The 22,928-nt window shown below is 36.6% G+C and overlaps 1 protein-coding gene across 1 annotated transcript in view; it reads left to right on the top strand.

Annotated features, from left to right (window-relative positions):
- The first annotated feature begins 279 nt into the window (after positions 1-279).
- brinp3a.2 (bone morphogenetic protein/retinoic acid inducible neural-specific 3a, tandem duplicate 2) overlaps positions 280-22,928 on the top strand; it is a 39,093-nt gene continuing 16,444 nt past the window's right edge. The window contains exons 1-2 of the mRNA XM_051111827.1: positions 280-872; positions 12,168-12,470. Of these exons, the coding sequence (XP_050967784.1) occupies positions 12,271-12,470 (200 nt within the window). The 5' untranslated portion in view covers positions 280-872; positions 12,168-12,270. The remainder of the gene's footprint in view (positions 873-12,167; positions 12,471-22,928) is intronic.

Genomic DNA, 22,928 nt, shown 5'->3' with positions numbered 1-22,928 from the left:
TGCTTGTACAAATAGATAACACTTGGTTCTGACCTGCTGACCAGTGGACATGAGCAGAACTCTCTGTATTAGAATTCTAAATTTATTCGAAAAAAACAATGAAAAAAAGAGAAAAACGTTTTCTTTAAGCACTTACTTTCAGAGATCTCTAGATTTATAGATAGATAGATAGTAACATAGCCTGCTTATCATTCCACCCTCGTCTCGGGTTTTATGCATATCCTCCGAAAAGCCATTACAGAGGGCTACTTGTGTTTTAAACATGTGACTTGGGTGAGAGAGGGCGCGCGCCCGCGTCTGCCAGCGTCTATCCATTGAAATTTGGCTCTGTCTCTCGCACACACACATACACGCGGACAGCGATGCAGAGTAGGAGGGTCAAGCAGAGCTATGTGATGGGACTGACTTTATAGAGGAATATCTACAGGCACTTTCAATAGAGACTGAAAAGGCTCGGTGTCGCAGTCTGTTGGCGGATGTTAAACTGATCAACGCGCTTTAACTGATAGCTGCGATCTGTTTCTAACTGTCTGTACTGCTAGTGGATTTTATATATTCGACATTGTTTGACTAAATGCGGTTATTTCTTCTTCGAGGAACAATTCAGAGCACTACACGGATAACCTTACCTTCGCATTATAATGGGAGCGCTTTGTTTCCGAAGTTGGACTATAGTGAAGTAGCACCAATTTAAATATTTAGGTGCTGCCATTGCGACCTTTCGTCCATTTTGTCTTTACGCCAAACAGTTTTCATTACTTCCGTGGGTTTTAAGCTGATGACCGGTAAATACTGATGTAAGGAAGACAAAAACTGATTCAGCTAAGAATGGGACCTAATCGGATGAAGTTTCAACGTTAAGCTACCTTGTGGTGAGTTGTATTTTTAATTTGTCTTCGTTTTGACATGGTCTAAGTTGCTGTCAGTTGACTGTGCACTGCGAATATAATCGTTGCCTCTTGCTGCAGCGGGACAACTTTGAACAAATGAAACCTGATCGTCACATCGTTCTCATGAATGATGAGCATACAGCAGCCCATCAAGTCTACACAGCTCCTTACACGAGTTACAACTGTGATCCCTCAAGACCATTCATGTATTTATGCCATGTGGTGTTTGATACAAAGACACATTTCTCTCTCTCTCTCTCTCTCTCTCTCTCTCTCTCTCTCTTTCACACACACACACACACACACACACACACCAAGTTGAAATTTCTGCAATACTGCTAAAAATCATAAAAATTAAGCATCTTAAAAATTCTCAAAACAAGATCAATTTATTTTAGATGCAAAGACTTCAATAGAGAATATATTTTACATTAAGTTCTGCTTTTCATGTTTTAAACATAAACCCTGCTCATTTTTGTCACATTTATGCATTAAGCAAGAAAAATAGCTCTAATTCAAGATGCATTCTCTGAAAACAAGTCTTAATATTTAATGCAGCTTGGCTTCTCAAATAAATTTATCTTGTTTTAGAGATGTTCAAATATTTTACTGGGAAAGAAGACAAAATATGGTGATGATGATGTGGATGATTATTTTGCATTTGACCTGTGATGCAGGTTACAGATTATGGGGGTTATGCTAACTTCACAATTAATTTTATTCACATGAATGAGTCTTGAGCTGATTTTGTAACTACCAGTGATGCATAGAATATCCATGAACCATTTTTTAAGTAGTTCACAATCACGGTGTGGAATTCTAATATATGCTACACAGCTGTGTGCTTACAGAAAATCTGTGAAATAAGGCATCAAAGTTTGCTGCCCAGTGAATCAGCTGCTAATATATTTTGCTATAATTGGTGTCATTATATCAGCTCTACCATCTGTTAGTAAAATAGCTTATATCTTACCTGGAATTGCTTTAAAGTGAAATTACATTTAATTATAGCAAAATTCAGTACCTTAATGTGAAGGGGGAAAAAACTGATTCAGCTCCTTACATGACCCCAGTGAGGTAGTGAGGGTTCTGGGGAAGAAATACTGTATCTCTAGCCAATGGAGAGAGTGCAGAATAAGCCAATGATTTTAGCAGAATAGTGTTACATGACTCTTCATTATCCACAACAGACATGCTGTGAATCATCTTTCTGATACAGCGCAACATTCAGTGCTCTGCTCTTAAATGGATAGTTTGCCTAAAAATGATTTTTTTTTCATCCTTTACTCATTCTTATTCATTGTAATGTCTTTCTTTCTTCTGTGGAACACAAAAGATGTTGTTATTATTATTATTAAAAAAAAAAAAAAACTTTTTCATTTTTGGGTGAACTTAAAGTTTAAGATATTTATGTATGCCATTAATAAGCATATATATGGAAGATTACTGAACTCATTATTTTTAACTTAACTGTCTAATTACAGTGCCGCTAGTGGCACCAAAGGGAATTGCGTTCTTTTCAGTCTTTTTCCTATTTATTTGGGTCAGGCAGTAGACCTGGTAACCGTACATTTGGAAACTACAGTTCTTATAATGGTTGAAGGAGGCACACCTTATGTGTTAGTTATTGCGGAGTTTATTCTCTCTGTGTGAATGCTGTTACCCCTGCACAGTGGATGTCTTTGCAAAAGAGTCACTGGCACCACAACACTGACAATCTAAATGCTGCATTCACATTTCCCTGTGTGAAGGGTCTAACTAAGTGTGTGTGTGTGCGCCTTTGTATCCCAGCTGTCTCTCATCATTGCTATCTGCTGGCACAGTTTTTGCCATTTTCCAAAAACACCATTTAGAGCTTTTGGCGGCCACATAAAAGACAAAAAGACCTTTTAGCGCAAGCACACACAGACAATTACACAAATACGTGCAAACATCAGCATCCAGTAGTGTTCTAGCTCAATGGCTCATTCATCCTATACTGATGTGCGATATAGCCATGGATGAGAGCCCGAGAGAGCTAGTGAAAACCCTTGCCTGGTCTTGTGAATTTGCCTCAATGGGGCCTTTTTTCTTCAAATGGCTGTCTGCAGGTAAAGTGGCTCCCTAACAAGTCCTCAAATTAATGAATGACTCATGCGTGAAGGCCCTTCTGCAGCAATTCCAGCACATCAGAAATTTCACAGTGACGACTGATTGGTTGAACATGCAGCAAGCAGACAGGCCCGAGCAGGAGCGAAGCTTTATGATGGTGAGCCGTAGCCCATTATTTTATGATAATGAGCCGGATCACCGAATCCATCCCGATGCTGAGATTTCTCCGAGACAAACGCGTGAAAAGACAGGCACAGGAACATTGGCTCCTTGATTAGAGCTTGAAAACAAAGAGACCCTCGGGAGTACGCAGTTGAAAAGAAGGTAAAGATGTGACATGACACCTTTCAACTAGGCAAACAAAAACCTTGATGCGTGTACGAAATGACAAGCAATAAGAGATATGCATGAAAGCATTGCTACTAAAAGGTTTCGGGTGTCAATGTGAATTCCTTGACACATAGAATTTGTTTGATTTTTACAAAACTATGCGTCTTTTAAACCTCAATGTCACAGTGTGTCCTAACCAAAAGTGACACAATCAAGCAACAAGCAGACTCTTCTAGTAAAATCTGTTTTTGTTCTAACCACTGGGTAGACATTTTGTTGATCGGTTTCTATTTCTGCATCGTCCAAAATTGACATTTCATTGGCCCAAAATCCTGCAAAACCCTCAGTTCGGCTGCTGCTGTGCCTTATCACACAGCATTTTAATTTTCAATGTGGATAGACAGTCTTGTAGTTTTACAGTTAGGACATTGATTTGTCATAATTCATAAGATGGTAACAACGTTATACTGTATATGAAGCAGCATTCAGATCATTTAAATCCTACAGATTTCCCTAAATCTTTTAGTTAAAGAGATTATTTACTCACCCCCATGTTGTTCCAAATCCGTAAACCTTTGTTTATCTTTGGAACACAAATGAAGATATTTTCGATGAAATCCTAGAGCTTTTTGCAACGCAACACAACACAACTGAAACGTTTTTTGGCCCAGAAAAATAGTAAGGACAGTCAGTGTCAGTCTTCACCGCCATTCAGCTGGCGCTCTGACGTAGAACCCGGATGTGCTATGCTTTGTTTACAAGCATAAGAAAACGCACGCTGTATATAAAATTAGTCTTCATAAGCACGTCTGAAGAGTTTGACAAAGGGGATGACTTGCAATTTTTTGCCCAGCCTTACTTATTTAACCCAGAATATACAGACGATGAACGTTCTACGTCAGAACACCAGCTCCTGCATCAGCAGCACCACACACATGCATCTTGGTACTCTCCTGAATGCGTGGAAAAAACTGAACTGACATGGAAGAGAAGAAATTGTGAATAAATTAAATAATTAAGTTTTCTCTGTACACAAAAAGTATTCTTGTAGCGTCCTAACATCACGGTTGAACCACTGATGTCATATGGACTATTTTAACAATGTCCTTGCTACCTTTCTGGGCCATAAAACATTTCAATTGCATAGCTGTCTATGCAGGGCCAGAAAGCTGTCGGATTTCATCAAAAAATATCTCAATTTGTGTTCTTAAAATAAACGAGTCTTACGAGTGTGGAATGCCATGAGGGTAATTAATGACAGACTTTTCATTTTTAGGTGAACTATTATCTTTATTTATTTTGGAAGGAATATGTTAATGTGAAGGCCAACTTGTAATGGCCTGTGTTTGAAGAGGAGCCTCTGTGTCTGGCTGAATTTAGAAAAGAAGACCATGGGTTGTTTTCTGAGATTAATTGCTGCTTTTTTTCCACCTGTATTGCGCTGAGCCTTTCACTGATATGTGGCCAAATAAAAATGTATAAGTGAGAATTTTACGATCAAAAAGGCAATAAGTAAAGCAGCAATTAAATCAGCATCTTGTACATTACCACTGGCTCTGTGCGCTATTACTGTGACTTTTATTTCTAACCTGTAATCAATTCTTTGTTGGGGTTTATCCATACCAACAGACGTTTTAATGGAATGCAGCCCTCTGGTTAATAGTCATGGTTAACTGATTTACTATAAACCTTTATTTTTTGCATACATGCTCTGACCTGAATATCACTTAAACTGAATGACTCATCAAAATTGTATAGGCTTTTACAATATGGATTATCCAAACAAACGGTCAAAAGAATGGCATCTTGTTGTTCAGGTTTCCTCAAAGATCAAAGACTTTATTAATACAGATCTGTATTACAATCAGTCTTTTTATATAAAAAAGAGCAATTATTGCACCCTAGAGACATGAAATGAGTGTTTTCAAACCCTCATATTAAAATGTGTGCCATGTCCATAGAGACATTATGCTCTCAGGGACATGTGATATTAAATGTGGCTGCCAGAGTGTTGGTGAACAAACAACACTGCATTTATTCTTCCCTTTTCATTCCTAGTGTTCTTTTTCTCTTTGTTTGCTTTTTCCACAATACTTTGGGTCCTCCATTGTCCTTTTGAGTAATGCTCTGACTAATGTGCAAAGACATGCTTATTTATAAGATTGTCAGTTATGGATCTGGATGATGCAACAAGATAGCATATGAAATATACATTTGCTGTAGTGTATTATGGGTATGTTGCCTATGGACAAACAAGGTCGTCAGTTGTATCAGCAGTATGCTAAAATGTACCTGAACATTCTCTACAAATTGATATTATTTTGTCTGATGCTCAGTGTTTCATCTAGAATCCGACAATTATTTTAGTTTCATGGCTTGTCTGCTCCTAGAGGTCCATTTCTCAAAGTGACAGCAAGATTAGAGGGAATATTTGATTTGCATTTAACACTCAACACAATGGCTGTCATTCCTTTTCCTTCTTTTGGTCCCATGCACTGATATAAGCTAGTATTTCATATTTCTTTTATTGCTGATCTGCTGGGATATTCTCTTTGATACATTACACACTGCAAATCTCTTTGTACACATCCTTTTGTTCTCAAACGAAACACGGATAAATAATTATGACTTCCAGACACATTATTTCGCTAAGAAACCTTTTTACCCGCAGGCACACAATGAAAGACACTCTTGATTGTCATGGGTTACAGAATAACACAGCTAATTAAGAGTAAAAGCTCATTAGTCAGCGGAGGGAGGAGGATGTGAGGTTTATCGGTTCCTGTTTCAGACTTTGAAGGTGGTTTCAGGGATGACTTGAAGTCAAGCCTGAAAGAGCCAGAATTACAGATAGTGGGATCCTACTGTAGAAACTGTAACACAACCCAGTAATCAACTCTCACCTAAGATACACACTTCTTTAAACAGTCAGACAACTCTCCATCCACCCTGCGGACACAAATTTAGAGCAGGAAATATCTTGGAGAATGCATCTTCATTTGCATGCTTCCAGCAGAGACAGCCAAAACTCATTGCAATTGCACAGGTTGTAAATGAAAGAACTGAACAGATGCCCTGAGTCCAAAGTGCACACTTGAGTCTATCCTCTGAACACGGTTGACTCAAATGCCATTGAGAACTCAAGTTCGAGAGATCCCAGATCTCATCTCATCATCTCAACCTTTCAGAAGTACTTTGATAATACTTCACTTTGAGCTTGGTTTTACTTTTAGTGCGACAGTGGAGCATTATTGGAATATCTTCTTTTTTTTTTTTTAAGTAATATTCAGGGTTGGATACTACTTTCAGAAGTGAAATTAGTCAACAGCATTTGTGGCATAATGTTTACTTCCTAAAAACTAAACAGTATGTAATGTACTTACACCTGTGTCATCCAAGATGCTCATGTCTTTCTTCAGTTGAAAAGAAATTAAGGATTTTGAAGAAAACACTCCAGAATTTTTCCCCATATATTGGACTTCAATGGTGGCCAGCGGGTTAAAGGTCTAAACTGCCTCTTCAGTGCATCTTCAAAGGGCTTCACATGATCCCAGCCAAGGAACAAGAGTCTTATCTAGCACAAAGATCAGTAATTTTCTAAAAAAAAAAATAAAAAAAAAGATTACATAGTTTTTAACCACAAATGCTCAGCTTGCACTACTTCTGTGTCCAACACTTCACAGTAACGGTAATCACGTTGGAAAGGTCACACGTGACCAGTGATGGGAATAATGGCATTATAAATAAACAGCATTACTTAACGGCGTTATTTATTTCAGTAACGAGTAATCAAACGAATTACAGTTTCCCCAGTTACAACGCCGTTACCGTTACTGACGGTAATGCGGTGTTACTATAATTTATTATAATATTATTATATCTTTATTTTTCAGTTCATCTGAAAGGATGCACAGCGTACCTGTATTTGACAAACCATAAACTCTAGTTAAGGCACACGACTAACCATCGCTTTGTCTCACACACATGCAAAGACAGATACAGAGCGAGAGATTCTTATATACCATGCAGAATTGACACGCTACATGTAAACGATATTCTTTGCTGTATTTTCCTGTCAAAATAACGTTCCTTTGGAATTCTTCAGCTTTTGTGAACTGCCGATTTCTCCGGTAGTAGGCGAAACTAATGACAAATGACTATCTCATTGGCTGGCACTCACATCTACCTGTTTTGATTTCAGCAAATCAGTTCGAGCAAACGCAGACAACGTGATTAATATTCATGAACCCAGCAGCTCATGAATCCTTAGTGCGTTTTATATTGTTATTAGTAATAGAATTCGTAGTAGTTTTGTTATCTTTTCAGTCTTATTTTTAGTTTAGTTTTTACTTTTTTACAGAAACACTAAATTACAAACAATGTGTTAAGCACCACCACCAGTCCTGAGTTCAGTCAATATAACAAATTTGCATTCATACATGGTTATTCTAAAGTTGTAAATACTGAAGTTTAATGCTAAATTATCATAATGTCATATTATTATGCCTGACTGACTGATGCTAAGTGTACATTCAGATATTTAAAACAAACTGTGCTATTAAGCGTTATATATCTGGAACTAAAAAAATCATTAATTTCATTTAAATTTCATTCATTTAACATTTAATATTGGGGGCATCCAAGTAATTTGATATATTTGAACTTTTTTTTTTTTTTTTATAGTAACACAGTAGTTACTTTCCCTGATAATTATGATAATTAGTTACTTTTATAATGATGTAACTCAGTTACTATTTGTGAGAAGTAACTAGTAACTATAACTAATCACACTGCGCATGACATAGGCGAAAGTACCCGACCCAGTGTTTACAAAGTGAACATGCAAAGAAAGTAATACCCCTTTACAAAAAAGAAAACAATGTTGGATGTTTCGCAGTTAGAGGAAGAAAATCTTTGAAAAACATTTTGAACCGGAGTACACAGATAATGTGTACTAACTAACCACACGTGACCTTTGCAACATTGTTATATGTAATGCATGAAGTCGTAAATGTGCATTGCAGAGCTAATGCAAGACTAGCATTTGTAGTTAAAAAGTATATAAATTTGTAATTTTTTGGAAAATGACCGACATATTCCTAGGTAAGACTCTTATTCCATGGCTGGGATCGTGTAGAGACCTTTGAAACTGCACTGAAACTGCAATTTGGACCTTTAACCCGCTGATCCCCATTGAAGTCCACTATATGGAGAAAAATCCTGATATATTTTCCTCAAAATCCCTAATTTCTATTCAACTGAAGAAAGAAAGACATCTTGGATGATTATCTCGGATTTCATTCAGTAGTGAACTAACCCTCTAACATAAAGTAACAATGAAAAATTCTAAAGCGTATATCCCAACATTTACTAATACATTATTATTAACTAATCATATAAACTCAAGCAGAGTTCAATTCAAAGTTGAATACAAAATTCAACAGGCAAATTCATTTCTTTTGAATTAATTGTCAGGTTCACAGCAAAGCACAAGGAAACATGATATTGCAGCTCAGTTAAATGCACCTGTAGAATTTCATAAAATGCCTCATTGTTTGATGAATTTTCTAACAAATCATGAAATATGTTTTTTCAGCTTGTTCTGAACAGCTGCAGTCATTTCATTCTAAAGATTCCCATTTCAGCAACCTTGCTGAGATGTTCATCTTCACTGTAGACAACAAAAGAAAGGAAATAGCCTTTTCAATACCTAAAAGAAGAATTTCTCGCTAAACAGATATTCTTTGTATTAGCTGGTAGGTTTTAGTCAGTTATTTATTCATAATCTGTCCACAATCACATTATGAGCATAATCTAAAATGACCGAGTCGCACGGCTGCTTAATGAATATAACTCAATGTGCTTGAGCAAAATGGTATACCGTTTAAAACAGATTGGCTTTTTGTCATTCAGACAGCTATTTGTCTATTCTATTTCTCTGTTATTACCAGGCATGGCTATAGTTTTAAAATGATTCGTCCCTCTAGGTGAATACACCGGACCTTGTCATAGTCACCATTTACATGACAAATTACAATCCGAGTGTTTGTATTGCTATTGCAGACCCTGCAGGTTATGATACAAATGCTCTTGCAACATCTAGTTTAAATGAAAAATTGCATGTCATGTAGCAAGGCTAAGATGATCGTGCAAAACGGTATCCATAATTTTCTTCCCATAAAGAGCTTAAAATACCTCTTTATGAGTTCTACGGTGGTATAACACAGTTTTTAATCCAACATAACTATGAATAATTATGTTCTCCTTGTTTCCCAGAAAACTAGCTACTGTTTTGATCTTCTCTCCCACCAGACCTTTGCTTAATTTGGCTCATGCAGATACTTATTTCATTTCTTAATTATCCTCATTTATGTGTTTACACTTTCTCCTCCATCATTTCTTTCTCTGTTCATCCCACACATTTTATACATCAATTTTCTTTTAGTCCTCCACACGTCACACTTGTCACGTTGAGTCAAGTCAGTTATATTTGTGAAAGCGCTTTTCCCAGTGCGTATTGTTTCAGAGCCTTGTGGTTTAATCAACATAAAGTTGTGTAGGAACCAAAAAACGGTCACTTTTATGACATTTCAGACCAGCCTGAGGATATTTCAAGCTCGTTTGGTGTTCAATTATATTTAAGTGGCACCATCGGTGCTTTTCATGTGTCCGCAGTTGATGATAAAAAATGTATTTCCCTCTCAGGCTAGATGCTTTATTTGTGGTCTAACAGTACACCTCGCCTCCTCTTTCAGGGTGGATCGGTTCAACAGCGTTTGATGAAGTGTATTGTTTTTGTAACCACAGATATTGTCTGATCATGCCCCTGTAAACATGGAATGACACATACCTGATATTATTCCAGCAGATAATATCCAAAATCCTGTTACTGCACTGGGTGGGGGTGATAATGTGATTATAGCAGCAGATTGCTTTGAAATGAACAGTGCTCTCAATTAATACATGTTTACGTGTTTGCCGTATGAAGATACAATGCAGGTACAGTTCTGAACTGTTGACTCAAGGTTGCGGGTTTTATCTCAAAGGACTGGCGAGCTACAGAGATCACAACCCCACTCCCTTTGGCATTCTGCTCTTGAATAAAGTGCTTAACTACAAGTTGCTGACTAAAGTGGGAGTATTTTGCTTTTTTATAAAGAGCTAAGCTGAAATAACTCAACAGTATGTTCAGAAGAGAACACAAGCCAGAAGCACCATCTATCTCAAAGCTTCTCTCTGCCCTTGTGACTTACATTACACGTCTTTTAATCGTCTCTTTTTTCCACATTGCCACCTGCCAAGCAGAGCTACCATCCTCCCAAAAAGAGGGGAAAAAAGAACTGGAGCACATATAACAATGCTTTGCTCTCAGGAGAAATGTAAACAGTGATTTTACACAAAAGCAAAGCACTTGTTACTCAAGGCTGAAAAATAGCAAGTCAAAAGAATTGCTGATGGAAACGTTGAGATTGCGGCATTTGAAAGGGCCTTTTTTTGTGGTGCTGAAGTGCAGCGCATTGTAGGATCCCTACTGAGTGGTTACTGTGTTCCACTGAGACTTCCTCATCAATATGCATAGAGAAGTACGGATGTCTGCGTTGAAGAATTAGATGTCATGCAGCAAAAGCCTTGCTTTTAAATCTGCTGTAATCACAGCAGAAAGCATTGTAGCCCAGATCGGGGCTGTATTCACACTGCTATGAATGTACTTATCAGCGGGCTACATACATTACATAGTTCTGTGGGAGATGAGGGTGTAGATGCATCACCCGAGGAAAGAATAAATCCCAAATGAACTGAAGATATTTAATGAACTGATATGCAGCTATGTCATTTTATTCCCATCAGTCTACACTGCAATAAATGTACTGAAGTGTAGGCATAGCTGCGCTACTGTTTTGATATGCATGTCTTTGTAATTAGAGGTTGTATAAGCGATGTTGCACAAGTCAATGTGGTGCATTTATATTGCATGTTAGCTCAAGGTCTGTATTTTAATCTGGATTTGCATCTCCTTTCACACTGTTCCGCAAAAGTATGATGATTTTTGAAAGTCGCCTACACATATGGTCACATGGCACACATGACTTGACAGACTGTCATCAGAATACAGTAATGAGACTCTATTCCAACATCTGGTTTGGTCACGGCCGTGAAGAATGATTGACAGCACTTGGTGGAAATATGGAAATAATAACAGGGTTAGAACAAGGGGCGGGACAGCGGGAGATGCTGAGAACTAACTACTGAAAGAGATGTCGAAAATGTGCTCATGGCATCTGTTTACCGTGGGACTGAATTACAGAGCCTGGTTTTAAACCGTATCAGGCGCTTTTATACAGTTTGCACTTGAAGCAAAAAGCTTGTTGAGAGTTTGGAATAATTTGGATTAAAATAAGCAGTTTTAAGGGAAGAACCTTTCCATTTCATGTATCATGCACAGCGGATGCTAAAATTGGAAGCATGCGCACAGGAGGTATTTCCCTTACATTCTTTTATTGTTAATTTGGTGATACTTTGTTCCTCTGAAGTACTAAAACACTCATTACCATGCGGAGAACATTTTTATGTGAATACATTACACTTCTCACTTACAGACAATTAGTAGATTATTCCCACAAAGAATCATCGTACTTTTCTCCGCTCTCTATGTTGACAAGATCTCTCCGGAGTCCTAAATAGTTTTCATGGCCTCAAGGAAGCAGAATATCTTGTTAATTGCCTGTCTTTGTGTTTGTGTGTGTGTGCACTTTTCACTTAAAGGAACAGTTGTTTTGGTAAGTTTGTCTGAGTGGAGGTGAAGGTGACTGTTTGAGTGTTTGCTAATGCATCTTTGTTCCTTCTGTGTGTGTTTAGGTGAGTGTTTTTGGGGTTGAAGCCATGCTGATCTTTAGTGCCGGGTGGTGGAGTGTGGTCTTGCACCAGAGCCTGTGCTGCTGAAGCCTTGTGCTGCTCCCCCATGGCTCTATGGGAGCTGCTGTTGCTGACTTTCAGCCTCCGCTGCTGGCTGACAAGCTCTGTCAGTTTAGCTGAAGAAGGCCCTGCAGGTCCCCTGGACTGGCTTCTTTCTGACAAAGGCCCGTTTCACCACTCACAAGAGTACACTGAATTTGTGGAGAGGAACCGTCAGGGATTTTCAACGAGATACAAGATCTACAGGTTAGTTGTGATTAAGCTCTGCATGATTTTCACACAAGACAGGCTTGACATGGTTTTGATGGTACCAGCTGTAGTTCATACATTATTGGGTCAGAAGGTCAGCAGGTCATGATCCAGTTACACTGTATTTAAAGGAGAAGCTCGATTCCAGAATGAAAATTTCTTTATCATCTACTCACCCCCATGTCATCCATGATGTTCATGTCTTTCTTTCTTCAGTTGAAAAGAAATTAAGGTTTATGGGATTTTTCTGCATATAGTGGACTTCAATGGTGGCCAACAGGTTGAAGGTCCAAATTGCTAGGGGTGTAAGAAAATATCGATACACGTGTGTATCGCAATATTTTGTTTGGCGATACTGTATCGGTTCTCAAAAATGGAATATCGACATTTTAAAAAAAAAATAATCATACAAGATACAGTTGCTTCGTTTTGAGCGTATATCCTGACCGCTAGATTGCAGTCTTCTTATCTCTGAACTTAAACATTGACAGGAAATACTCACATAAGGGCACGCCGCTAATGTTAGCCTTAATGGAGGATGAAAGTTTCTGCTCCAGCCTTGGTCTAAAGTGTGGCGTCATTTCGGCTTTTGCGGTAAAATTCGCTTCAGGACGCGGCAAGCTGCGGAACCGCCGTGTGGCTGCCACCCATCTGTGCAGCAGAAGCGCCCTATGCAGACGAGACAGCACCCGCGCCGCGGTTCCACTGCTTGCAGTGTCCCGTGAAAGGGCCTGCCTGCCGCTTTCTCTCGTGGTGGGGCTGTTTGGTGCAGTTGAGGTGGTGTTCGCGTCGCAGTCTCGGCGATTCCACGCGGAGCATAATTACAAACTGAAAAACTTGCAAAATCCAAAACTTGCGAAATTCTCAGAACGTTGTTTTTAGAATGTCCAATGTCTGTATTTAGTTCATTGTTTTACAATTCTTTTGTTTTCTTTAGGAATCCTGTAAGCACTTTTTATTGACATTAAGCAGATGTAATTCTTAAGTTCAGATCAAAATGATCTGACATAGTTACAATTGTAAACTTAAATTGTAAGCAGGGTCAAAAAATATATATGGTCTGTTTATAAAAGCTTACATTTTATACATTTAATAACTAAAGAATCTTGCAAGCACTTTACTTACCCCCTTTACTCGTACTGCACAAAAAGTATTTCAGTAGCATTGAATGGTTTGCATATGGTGGTGCGTTCTTAATTACAGCTTTCTTAAAATTATGTCCTATTCATAAAATATCCCAATATATCGCCTTGTTTACAATATCGCAATGCATCGCAACATATCGTATCGCAACCCCTTTATCGTGATACGTATCACATCGCCAGATTCTTGGCAATACACAGCCCTACAAATTGCAGTTTCAATACTGCTTTGCAACTGAAGAAAGAAAGACATGAACATCTTGGATGACATGGGGGTAAGTAAATTAATAGGAAATTTTTATTCTGGAAGTGAACTTATCCTTTAAACACTCAAGCCACATTTAGAAGCCTTGAGCATTATCAGAATGACCGAACACTGTTTAGATAGAACTTTGTTTTACAAAATGCACTATGTGTGTTGAATTTCTTTGAATCTGAACAATCCAGTAAATTTCTCTTCTGTTCTGTCACTCCAATTCAAATTCCAGCTCATGAATTGGAAGGAAGGCTATTCTTTAACTCTTAATTTTACCCAACCTTGTTGCTCTTGACTGACAGGAAATGACCTTTTAAAAAGATAATGGGAAACTTAATCAAAGAATTATCTTATGTACTTGACATATCAGATCTGAATATCTAAAAAAAATTATATTATCACCAGTGTGTGACATATTTTGCCATGTAATATGATTGAAACTCTTATGTGAAGTTTGTGTATTTGTTGTTGCTATGTAACTGATCAGTAAACAGAAGTTTTTTTTTTTTTTTTTTTATAAATTCCCTGAATAATGATTGGGTTTGCAGTAAAATATTTTGCCAATACATAAATAATCTTGCAATTGAAACACTGCTGTTCAAAATTTGGACAGAAATATAAGAAATTAGTATATATTTTTTTCCCATCAAGGATGCATTTAATTAATCAAAAGTGACAGTCAAAAAAATAAAAAAAATAAAATAAATGAATATAAACATTTCTTGAGCACCAATTTAGCATGTTATAATGATTTCTGGAGTAATGGAGTAATGATTGCTGATAATTCAGCTTCGCCATCACATAAATAAATAACATTTTAACAGGTCATTAAAAGGGTAATAATTTTTCACAGTATGACTGTTTTACTTTATTTTTGACCAAATAAATGCAGTTTTGGTGAGAATAAAATATTAATTTCAAAACTTATTTTAAAATCTCACCAATCCCAAACTTTTGAAAGGTAGTGTATTCTAGCGGGCTTAATTTCGCTTGACTTGTTAGAAGTAACATAGTGCACATTTCTGGTTGAATTGCAATTGGTAGAATTTGCCTGTTATAAGGTGAGCAGAAATTCCCGCTCTTAAATTACTGGTGATTTCTCATACATAATTTCCATCATTGCAGGGACAGTTATCGAATATTCATCTGTTCTCAGAGGCCACAGTTGACATCTTCTAATTTGTAGGAGCTACTTCATTGCTGCTCTGATTGGCCCTTCATCAAAACATTGGAGATTTTTTTGGTCTGTTGGCTAAACCTGGTGCATCAGAGGCTCAGCGCTCCCTCTGCAAGATTAATAGTCTTATCATGTGGCCAACTGATTAGTGGGCTCTTAATTCTTATTACTCGGCATTATCACCTGTTCCCTTGAGATGGCTACTGTCGGCAGCAAAGCTGTGTTAGAAAAAGATTACAACCACTCCTTGATTAAATAAGTGTGTTATATCAAAATACTAATTGAAAAGGAGCAGCTTTCACATGCATGCCAGAGTTTAGGTAAAACATTTATATGTAGCTATTTCTCATTAAATAGACAGACTAGTTAAGCTTTGAAATGTTTACATTTCAGCTATTTATTATATTGTAATTGTAGCTATATTGTTATATATTGTATTGACGTGGGACTATATGTAATGCATCTAAATGCAGATATACTTTTTTTTTTTTTAAAGTAGGCCTACTAGCCTGAAAATTATTTTCCAGTTCAGTCCCATTCACCTCTATCTCATTATGCACTGGGCCTTGAAAAATTGAACAGTTGCATTGTTTGACAGTTTGCCACTTTTATTTACACAGTTGTTGTTGATATTGTTGTCAGTTGCCACGTTTGGTTATTTGTTGTCTTGTAGTGTCAAGATTGGTTTGTTCATCTGGTAAAAAAAGATTGCTTTGTTGATAATTACTCTTGTCATGTTTTGTGTTCCGAGTGTTTTATGAGGGCTTCAGTGTTTATTTAATGTTGTCTTGTAATTTAGAAGAAGAAAAAGCATTTTGCTCTACATTTCTTACAAAAAAATAAGAATTTATCATATTATTATTCATTTTCAATACAATGAATACATTTACTTATATTTACTTGATTATACATAGGGCTGCACGATTATGACAAAAATCATAATTGTTGAGTATTCCCTTGAAATTGTAATTGCGATTATTAATTACGATTATCACAATTTACACTGAATGATGTTTTGAATAGCTTTATACCATTGTTTGAAACAACAGCAATTTTATAAATAGTTTCTTCTTTAAATATAAAAAAGTAAAAATTTTAAAAATGAAAACAATGAGGGGGAAAAAAAAAACCTCAATATAACCTGTAGGAAAAATACACACACACTCTCTCTCTCTCATACACACACACACACACACACACACATCTTAAGAAAGCAGAATAATATAAGTGGATTTGTTTTTGTTTCGTTTTTTGTTTGTTTTTTGTAATTGTGCCTTTAAATGATTACATAATTGTGGCATCTATAACTGTAATCACGATCAGAATTTGATTAATTGTGCAGCCCTAATTATACATACATCATTTTTTTTTTATAACAATTGGATTCAAATGTGAGTATCAAATATGATACTGTACATCAGACTTGTGTTATTGCCTCCTTATGATAAATTGCTTGTTGTTTTGCCCATTTTAAATTTGGTAAAAAAGCATCTGCTATTTAAATAAATTAGGGCTGTCAGTTTAAAGCAATAACTTGATTAATTAGTTATGAAAAAAATAACGCAATTAAAATATTTTAACACAGTAAACGCACTGGCCCCGCCCCCAGACCTGTACATCTTATATTTCATACAGTGGACTGTTGACAAATATGATGCAAGGCAACAATTCCATAAATGCACTTGTGCACTAAATGCAAGATACTGGGGCAAAAATGCTCCTGTATATATTTATATATATATCACACAATATCACACGGGCAGCAAGAGCAATATGGTACTGATTTTGTTCTGATCTATCACAAGCTAAAATATGATTTTATACAACAGTAAATAAGAAGCTTGAGATTGTGTTATATTTTAAACACAATATTATGTGTTTTTGCTAAATTTTGCAGAGAACATATTACCTTTGAAGCCACAGCAGAATTGTTGTGCATCTCCGAGCAACACAACGGTGTTTAGTTTCTGAATGAATTCGCGTTTTGAACGAATCGTGTGAACCAATGATTCAAAGGCCCATTCATAAAGGGTCTTTAGGGTCTTAATGAAAAGTCTATAATATACTTTGGTTAAAAATTCTCAATGGTAGTGTAAAACAACACCATTTTACCTTGCCAAAATCAGCTCTGCAAAAATTATCCAATTCTGGTCGAGGCTGCTTTAAATGCAAATGAGCTCTGCTTACCCCGCCCCTCTCTTCTCTCTGTGGATTGACGAGCCTGTTTACTTTAGCCACATTTAACCGCGTTTAGCTGCTAAACTTGCTAACTAGCACATTATTAGGAAAGGCGATCACAAAGATTCATAAAGTAACCCGTATACTCACTTCTGCTGTAAGTGAAGCTGGATCACAAATGATTTGCGCGAACATAGACGGATATATGTAGATCGGGAGGTGCATTCCCTTCACAAACAAATGATGACCCCTTTAAATAATATTTTGTGGGTATTTTCAAGTCAAATTTATTTTGCGATTAATTATATTAATTAATCAAAAAATCATGTTATTCATTCATTTAAAATCGACTGACAGCCCTAAGATAAATTTAAATGAATAATTGGAAAAAACTAGAGTGACAGCTACATAAAAGCAACGTATGCATGCAAGCTTTCATACATATTGTTTATATATTTACAAGTACAAGTACGTACCTACCTAATGTTGTTTTGGAGTGTGATATATTAGTACAGATAATGCATGGAAAAGATGATACATTCAGCTTTGTGTCTCTATAAAAAGTCTCATATTGTGTATGTGACATCCTTAGATAAGATTGCATCTTTTAATGCTAATGCAGATTCTCCATAATATGTTGCACAGCCTGGAGCCTTTTACTTAAGCAATCTCCTTTTCAGTGTATTTTCTTGCCGATAACAACGTATGCATGTAGCAGACCTAGAGAGATTAAAAGTGGCAATATTACATTGGGGATAGCTTTTCCTCCTTCAAGCACAGCATTGCTCAATTCAAATAATTCGCAATGACAGGTAGAAGATGAATTACCAGAAGTGGTTCTCCTACTTACAGTGGTGTGTAACACTGTCGTCCGGGTAATGAAAGTGCGCCATCTCATCCCTCTTTCAATTCTCCACGTTCTTCTTGATTGAATTTGAAAGAATTTTAATGAGCTCTTTGTTGGAAATAGCTCTTTTTTTATTTGGGAGATTTCACTTGGTAGAATATTGGGGAAATGCCATGTCATAACATTCACCGACGGGGTCCAAATATACCACCTGCTTTACTGAACCACCGCCACGGGATAGTTTCCAGAGGTGCTGATGTGCGCACCGACTAAGGCAATTCTCTCTCTCTTTCACAATCTTAATAATGTAAGTGGGAAAATCAGTTTGAAATTGCTTGTAAAAGGTCATTTCATAAAATGCTATTTCTTTTCATGATGACAGCTGCCCTTATTTAAAGTTTTCTCTTTTTAGAGCCACTTGCTTCTGTATGATATTCAAATCATCTTTTTAATACTTATCTTAAAGGCAGAGATAAAAGCTTATGACATGAACCTCGAGTACTTTTTGTTCTGAGAAACAAAGCACGGAAGGCAGAATCGGTTTCAGTGCACATTCAGAGATGTTGTGAAGACTGATGACGACTACGGTCGTAATGAGCATTTCATATAGCACAGCAGAAGTCCCATAGAGCGCTTTCTAGAGAAGCCTTTAAACTGCTCTCACACAAAGCCTTACCTGATAAGACAATCCAAGCTTATCGTGCTCAGCTGTGACGGGAAAGAGAATGACAGGGAGGATTTTCCGTCTTTACTTCCCTCTTTGTGGGGAACCTTTGAACTCCTGAAGGCTAGCTCATCACAGTTCCCAAAGAACTGGGCAGTTTAAAAAAAATGGCTTATCACGGTGCCACGTGCAGTTGAGACAGATCATCTAAATTCAAGCAAGCAGTCATCATCACAGTTGTTGGTATAGCACTTGCCAAACGCAATATTACCGTGTTTTACAGCAGCTGAGGGCGTCGTTTATGAAATTACCGAAATATATATTCTGACATAAATCCAACAACAGCCTCGACCATACATTAATAATGTGTGTTTTTGTGACATAATTTCCACATAATTCTATCACTTTTGCCTCTTATGAATTGCAAAACAGCAGATGGAATTAAGGGCGTTTGCTGGAATGAATCAATCAAACATCTGGGTCGGGAGGCCTCTGTCATTACTCCTGATTTAATGTGATAGATCCCCTTTCAGAAGGCCACCCCAGCTCCATCCATCACCTGTGCATGGGGTTACTCACTATTTCTCGGCTAACTGAGAGGATAGGCTCTTCTAGAAGAGAGGCACGCAGTGATTGGAGGGTGTTTTGAGATGTACTGAGTGTGAGATTGTGCCAATGCCTTTTGTAGAGGCATGTGCCTATTTTAGCATATGCATAATTGCATAACGCAGAGCTTAAAATAAGGACTGGGGGTTGAAAGAATTATAGAGAGAAAAGGCTTGAATACTTAATTGCCTGTAACTGCGTGAATTAAATTTGTTATTTTTGTATGCATTGTGAGTTGCTGCTGGTGAGACAAAGAAGAGCATTAGTCTTGACCTTCGCTTAAGAAACAAAATAGTTTCCGTCAGGGCTAATTAAAAACAAGTTTTTTAATTGCTTCATCAGCTACTCATCTTGCAATAAATGGCACAAATGCTTTTAGTATTTTGCTCTAAGGAAGATCCATTGGTCTACCAGGCTGTGTTTATGCCAACTACCCGGTTCCAGTTTATTAGCCCACATGCTATATTTCAAACATCAATTTATGTCTACTTAAAAGGTAACTCCATTCTCTAATGTATGTCTTTACAATACAGATGCACTACCCAGCTACAGTTTAATTCATGTCATGTTTGTTTTGTGAGCAGTTTGGATTGCATCAATCAGCTCTGCTAAGAATTCATTTAGCTCCTGCAATGTAAAAACTCATTTGTTGTAGGTGCACAGAAAAAGCTAAAATGTTCTAAAAACAAGCCAAGCCTACTGTGTCCTTACATACTTTCCATTAAAAAGCTGTTTAATCATGTACACTGTTTTATAGACGTCAAAATAATATGATGTAATTGGCTTTATACACTCTCAGAACAAAGGTATAAAGATATTTCTGGGGCAGCTCCCTAAGGTGTACCTTATTTACCCCTTATTTAACCTTCTTTGTACCTTATTTTACGGTGGCCCGAGAGAGCTCAATGCGCTTCAAAAAAAATAAAAAAAACACATGCAAATAGCAAAAGCACCAACAAATTAAGAAAACATCTTCTTCAGTTGGACAGCACATGTGCTGCAAATAGTCACAACGCAAACAAACACAAAAACATGCTGCAAGCACAGACCTCAACGATGGGAAACCCAACGATGCTAAAGAAATTATAATAATAATAATAATAATAATAATAATTATAATATATTTAATATATATAGGCTATTTGTTGATTTTAATAGTAAAACCATGGTTAATGTTTTTGAAGGGAAGTTGTAAAAGTAGACAGCTTACATAATGTTTCACAGTTACAGTAACTGTGTATTTCTTAAGCTTATTTAGGCTAATAATAATAATAATAATAAAAAAGCCAGGATGTTAAAATAAACAGAAATCACACCTTTCAGAGGATGATAAACATGTTCCAGCCAGGTTTGTCACTTAAGTTGTTGCAGTTTCCTTAAACATTTCTGATGTGGTCTGTGCGTATTTGTAGCATGTTTGAATTTGTTTGTGTTGTGAGTATTTGCAGCGCATTTCTGTTTGTTTGTGGCGTGTTTCTGTGTTTGGTTGTGTTGTGACTATACACTGTAAAAAACTATTTGTTGAGTCAACTTAAAATAATTTGTAACCTGGCTGCCTTAAAATTTTAAGTTCAATCAACTCCAAAAAGCCAACTTGAAATGTTAAGTTTAACTAAGTGACAACTTAGATATTTGAGTTGATTCAACGTAAAATTTTAAGGCAACTTGGTAACCTACCCAGCTTTTAAGTTTAACAAACCATTTTTTTTTTTTTTAATTCAACTCGAATATCTAAGTTGTCACTTAGCACAACTTAATATTTCAAGTTGACTAAACTAATTTGAGTTGACTGAACTTAAAATTTTATGGCAGCAGTGTAACAATTTAAGTTGACTCAATAAATTGTGTTTTTTTTTTTTTTTTTTTTTTTACAGTGTATTTGCAGCCTGTTTCTGTTTTTGCAGCACCTTTCTTTATTTGTTTGTGTTGTGAGTACTTGCAGCACATGTGCTGTCAAACTGATGATGTTTTCTTATTTTGCAGGTGTTTTTTATTTGCAGCGTGTTGAGCTTTCTCGGCTACCGTATTATTTACCACTTAATGATGTATATTAGTACCTTAAAGGTATATATTAGTAATTCAAGGGTATGTTTACAATTTGGTTCAGTTAAAACTACCTTTTTGTAATTGCTTGGTTCATTTGAATGCTGCCATTAAAACCTAGGTGCAGACAATTGGAGCTTACTTTTTTAATTAGTCTTCTCATTAAACTTGATTATATTGTTCATTCAGACTGATTCGCGAACATAAGAGGCGGGATATATCACATGAACCAATCACAGCTGATCATAACCAGTCATATCCAAATCATATCGCGATGAAGGCATTGCCTCCTCTCCCGTGACTTTCCCCCATTCACCAAACTCACCGCATGCTTTAGGGGTCTTTTAAAACTGAATGTGTTCAGGGGAGACAAGAATGACACAGACTCACGTTGTAACTTTACCTGCTGGTGTCACTGTTGTACAGTGTTTTTTTAGTAAAACAAGTGATTTAATGTTGGATTTTGTAATACTGGTGTTGTTTTATTTTAGTACTAAATTTTTTTTCTCATCCAATAATTTGAGGAAACACTGCCTCCCTTGCCTCCTCAGAGGAAAAGCCCCTAGGTGCCGTTCAACAGAAATATGAATGTCATGCGGACCAAAGACATCTAAACAAACCTAAAACAGAATGTGCAGTCACAAGATGTGACCCTAAAAAGGACAGAATCCTTACAGCAAATCTTTGTGTGCAACAGGGGAATTCCAGGTGCTGCACTGACTCCTTTACAGATTTTATGAGCTTTTCATGAGTTTTCAGCTGGTAAAAATACCACTATATGTACACACATACAACGAGGACATTTAGCCCCGCACAATGCAGTTTTGGCTGTTTGGAATGTCAGACGTGTGATTTGAATAAATAAATAAATAAATAAATAAATAAGATTTCCACTGATGTATGGTTTGTTAGGATAGGACAATATTTGTCTGAGATACAACTATTTGAAAATCGGAATGCAAAAAAATAGAAGTATTGAGAAAATCACCTTTAAAGTTGTCCAAATGAAGTTCTTAGCATTGCATATTACTAAACAGAAATTAAGTTTTGATGTATCTACAGTAGGAAATTTACAAAATTTCTTTATGGAACATTATCTTTACTTAATATCCTAATGATTTTTGGCATAAAAGAAAAATCAATAATTTTGCCCCATACAATGTATTGTTGGCTATTGCTACAAATATTCAGGGTCACATATACGGTATAAAAGCTGTACAATTTAGTTTATTTTTATGCCTTTTGTTATTGGTCCAAACCAAAAGAACCAAGAAAACTGAACTAGAAGTGTAAATAAACCCAGCCCAGTGACACTTTTTTTTCTTTTTTTTCTGAAAGTGCATTTAGACATTTTTGATGTGTCAGCAGTTAATTTGTATCTGACTGATTAATATAAATACCATTTCTACAGATACGGAACATTTTGTTTTTCAGATGTATGATATATTGTCAACTGTATCTGTCAACTGTCATGTGGTGCTGTGGAGGAAGCCTAGGAGCGGCAAAAATTGCAAAAATGCATGAGTCACCAAAGCCTGCAGC

This window comes from Labeo rohita, chromosome 6 (assembly GCF_022985175.1).
Source record: "Labeo rohita strain BAU-BD-2019 chromosome 6, IGBB_LRoh.1.0, whole genome shotgun sequence".
In the NCBI taxonomy this organism is placed as follows: Eukaryota; Metazoa; Chordata; class Actinopteri; order Cypriniformes; family Cyprinidae; genus Labeo; species Labeo rohita.
Note: the sequence above shows the minus strand (reverse complement) of the source record. Positions and strands in the feature narration are given on the sequence as shown.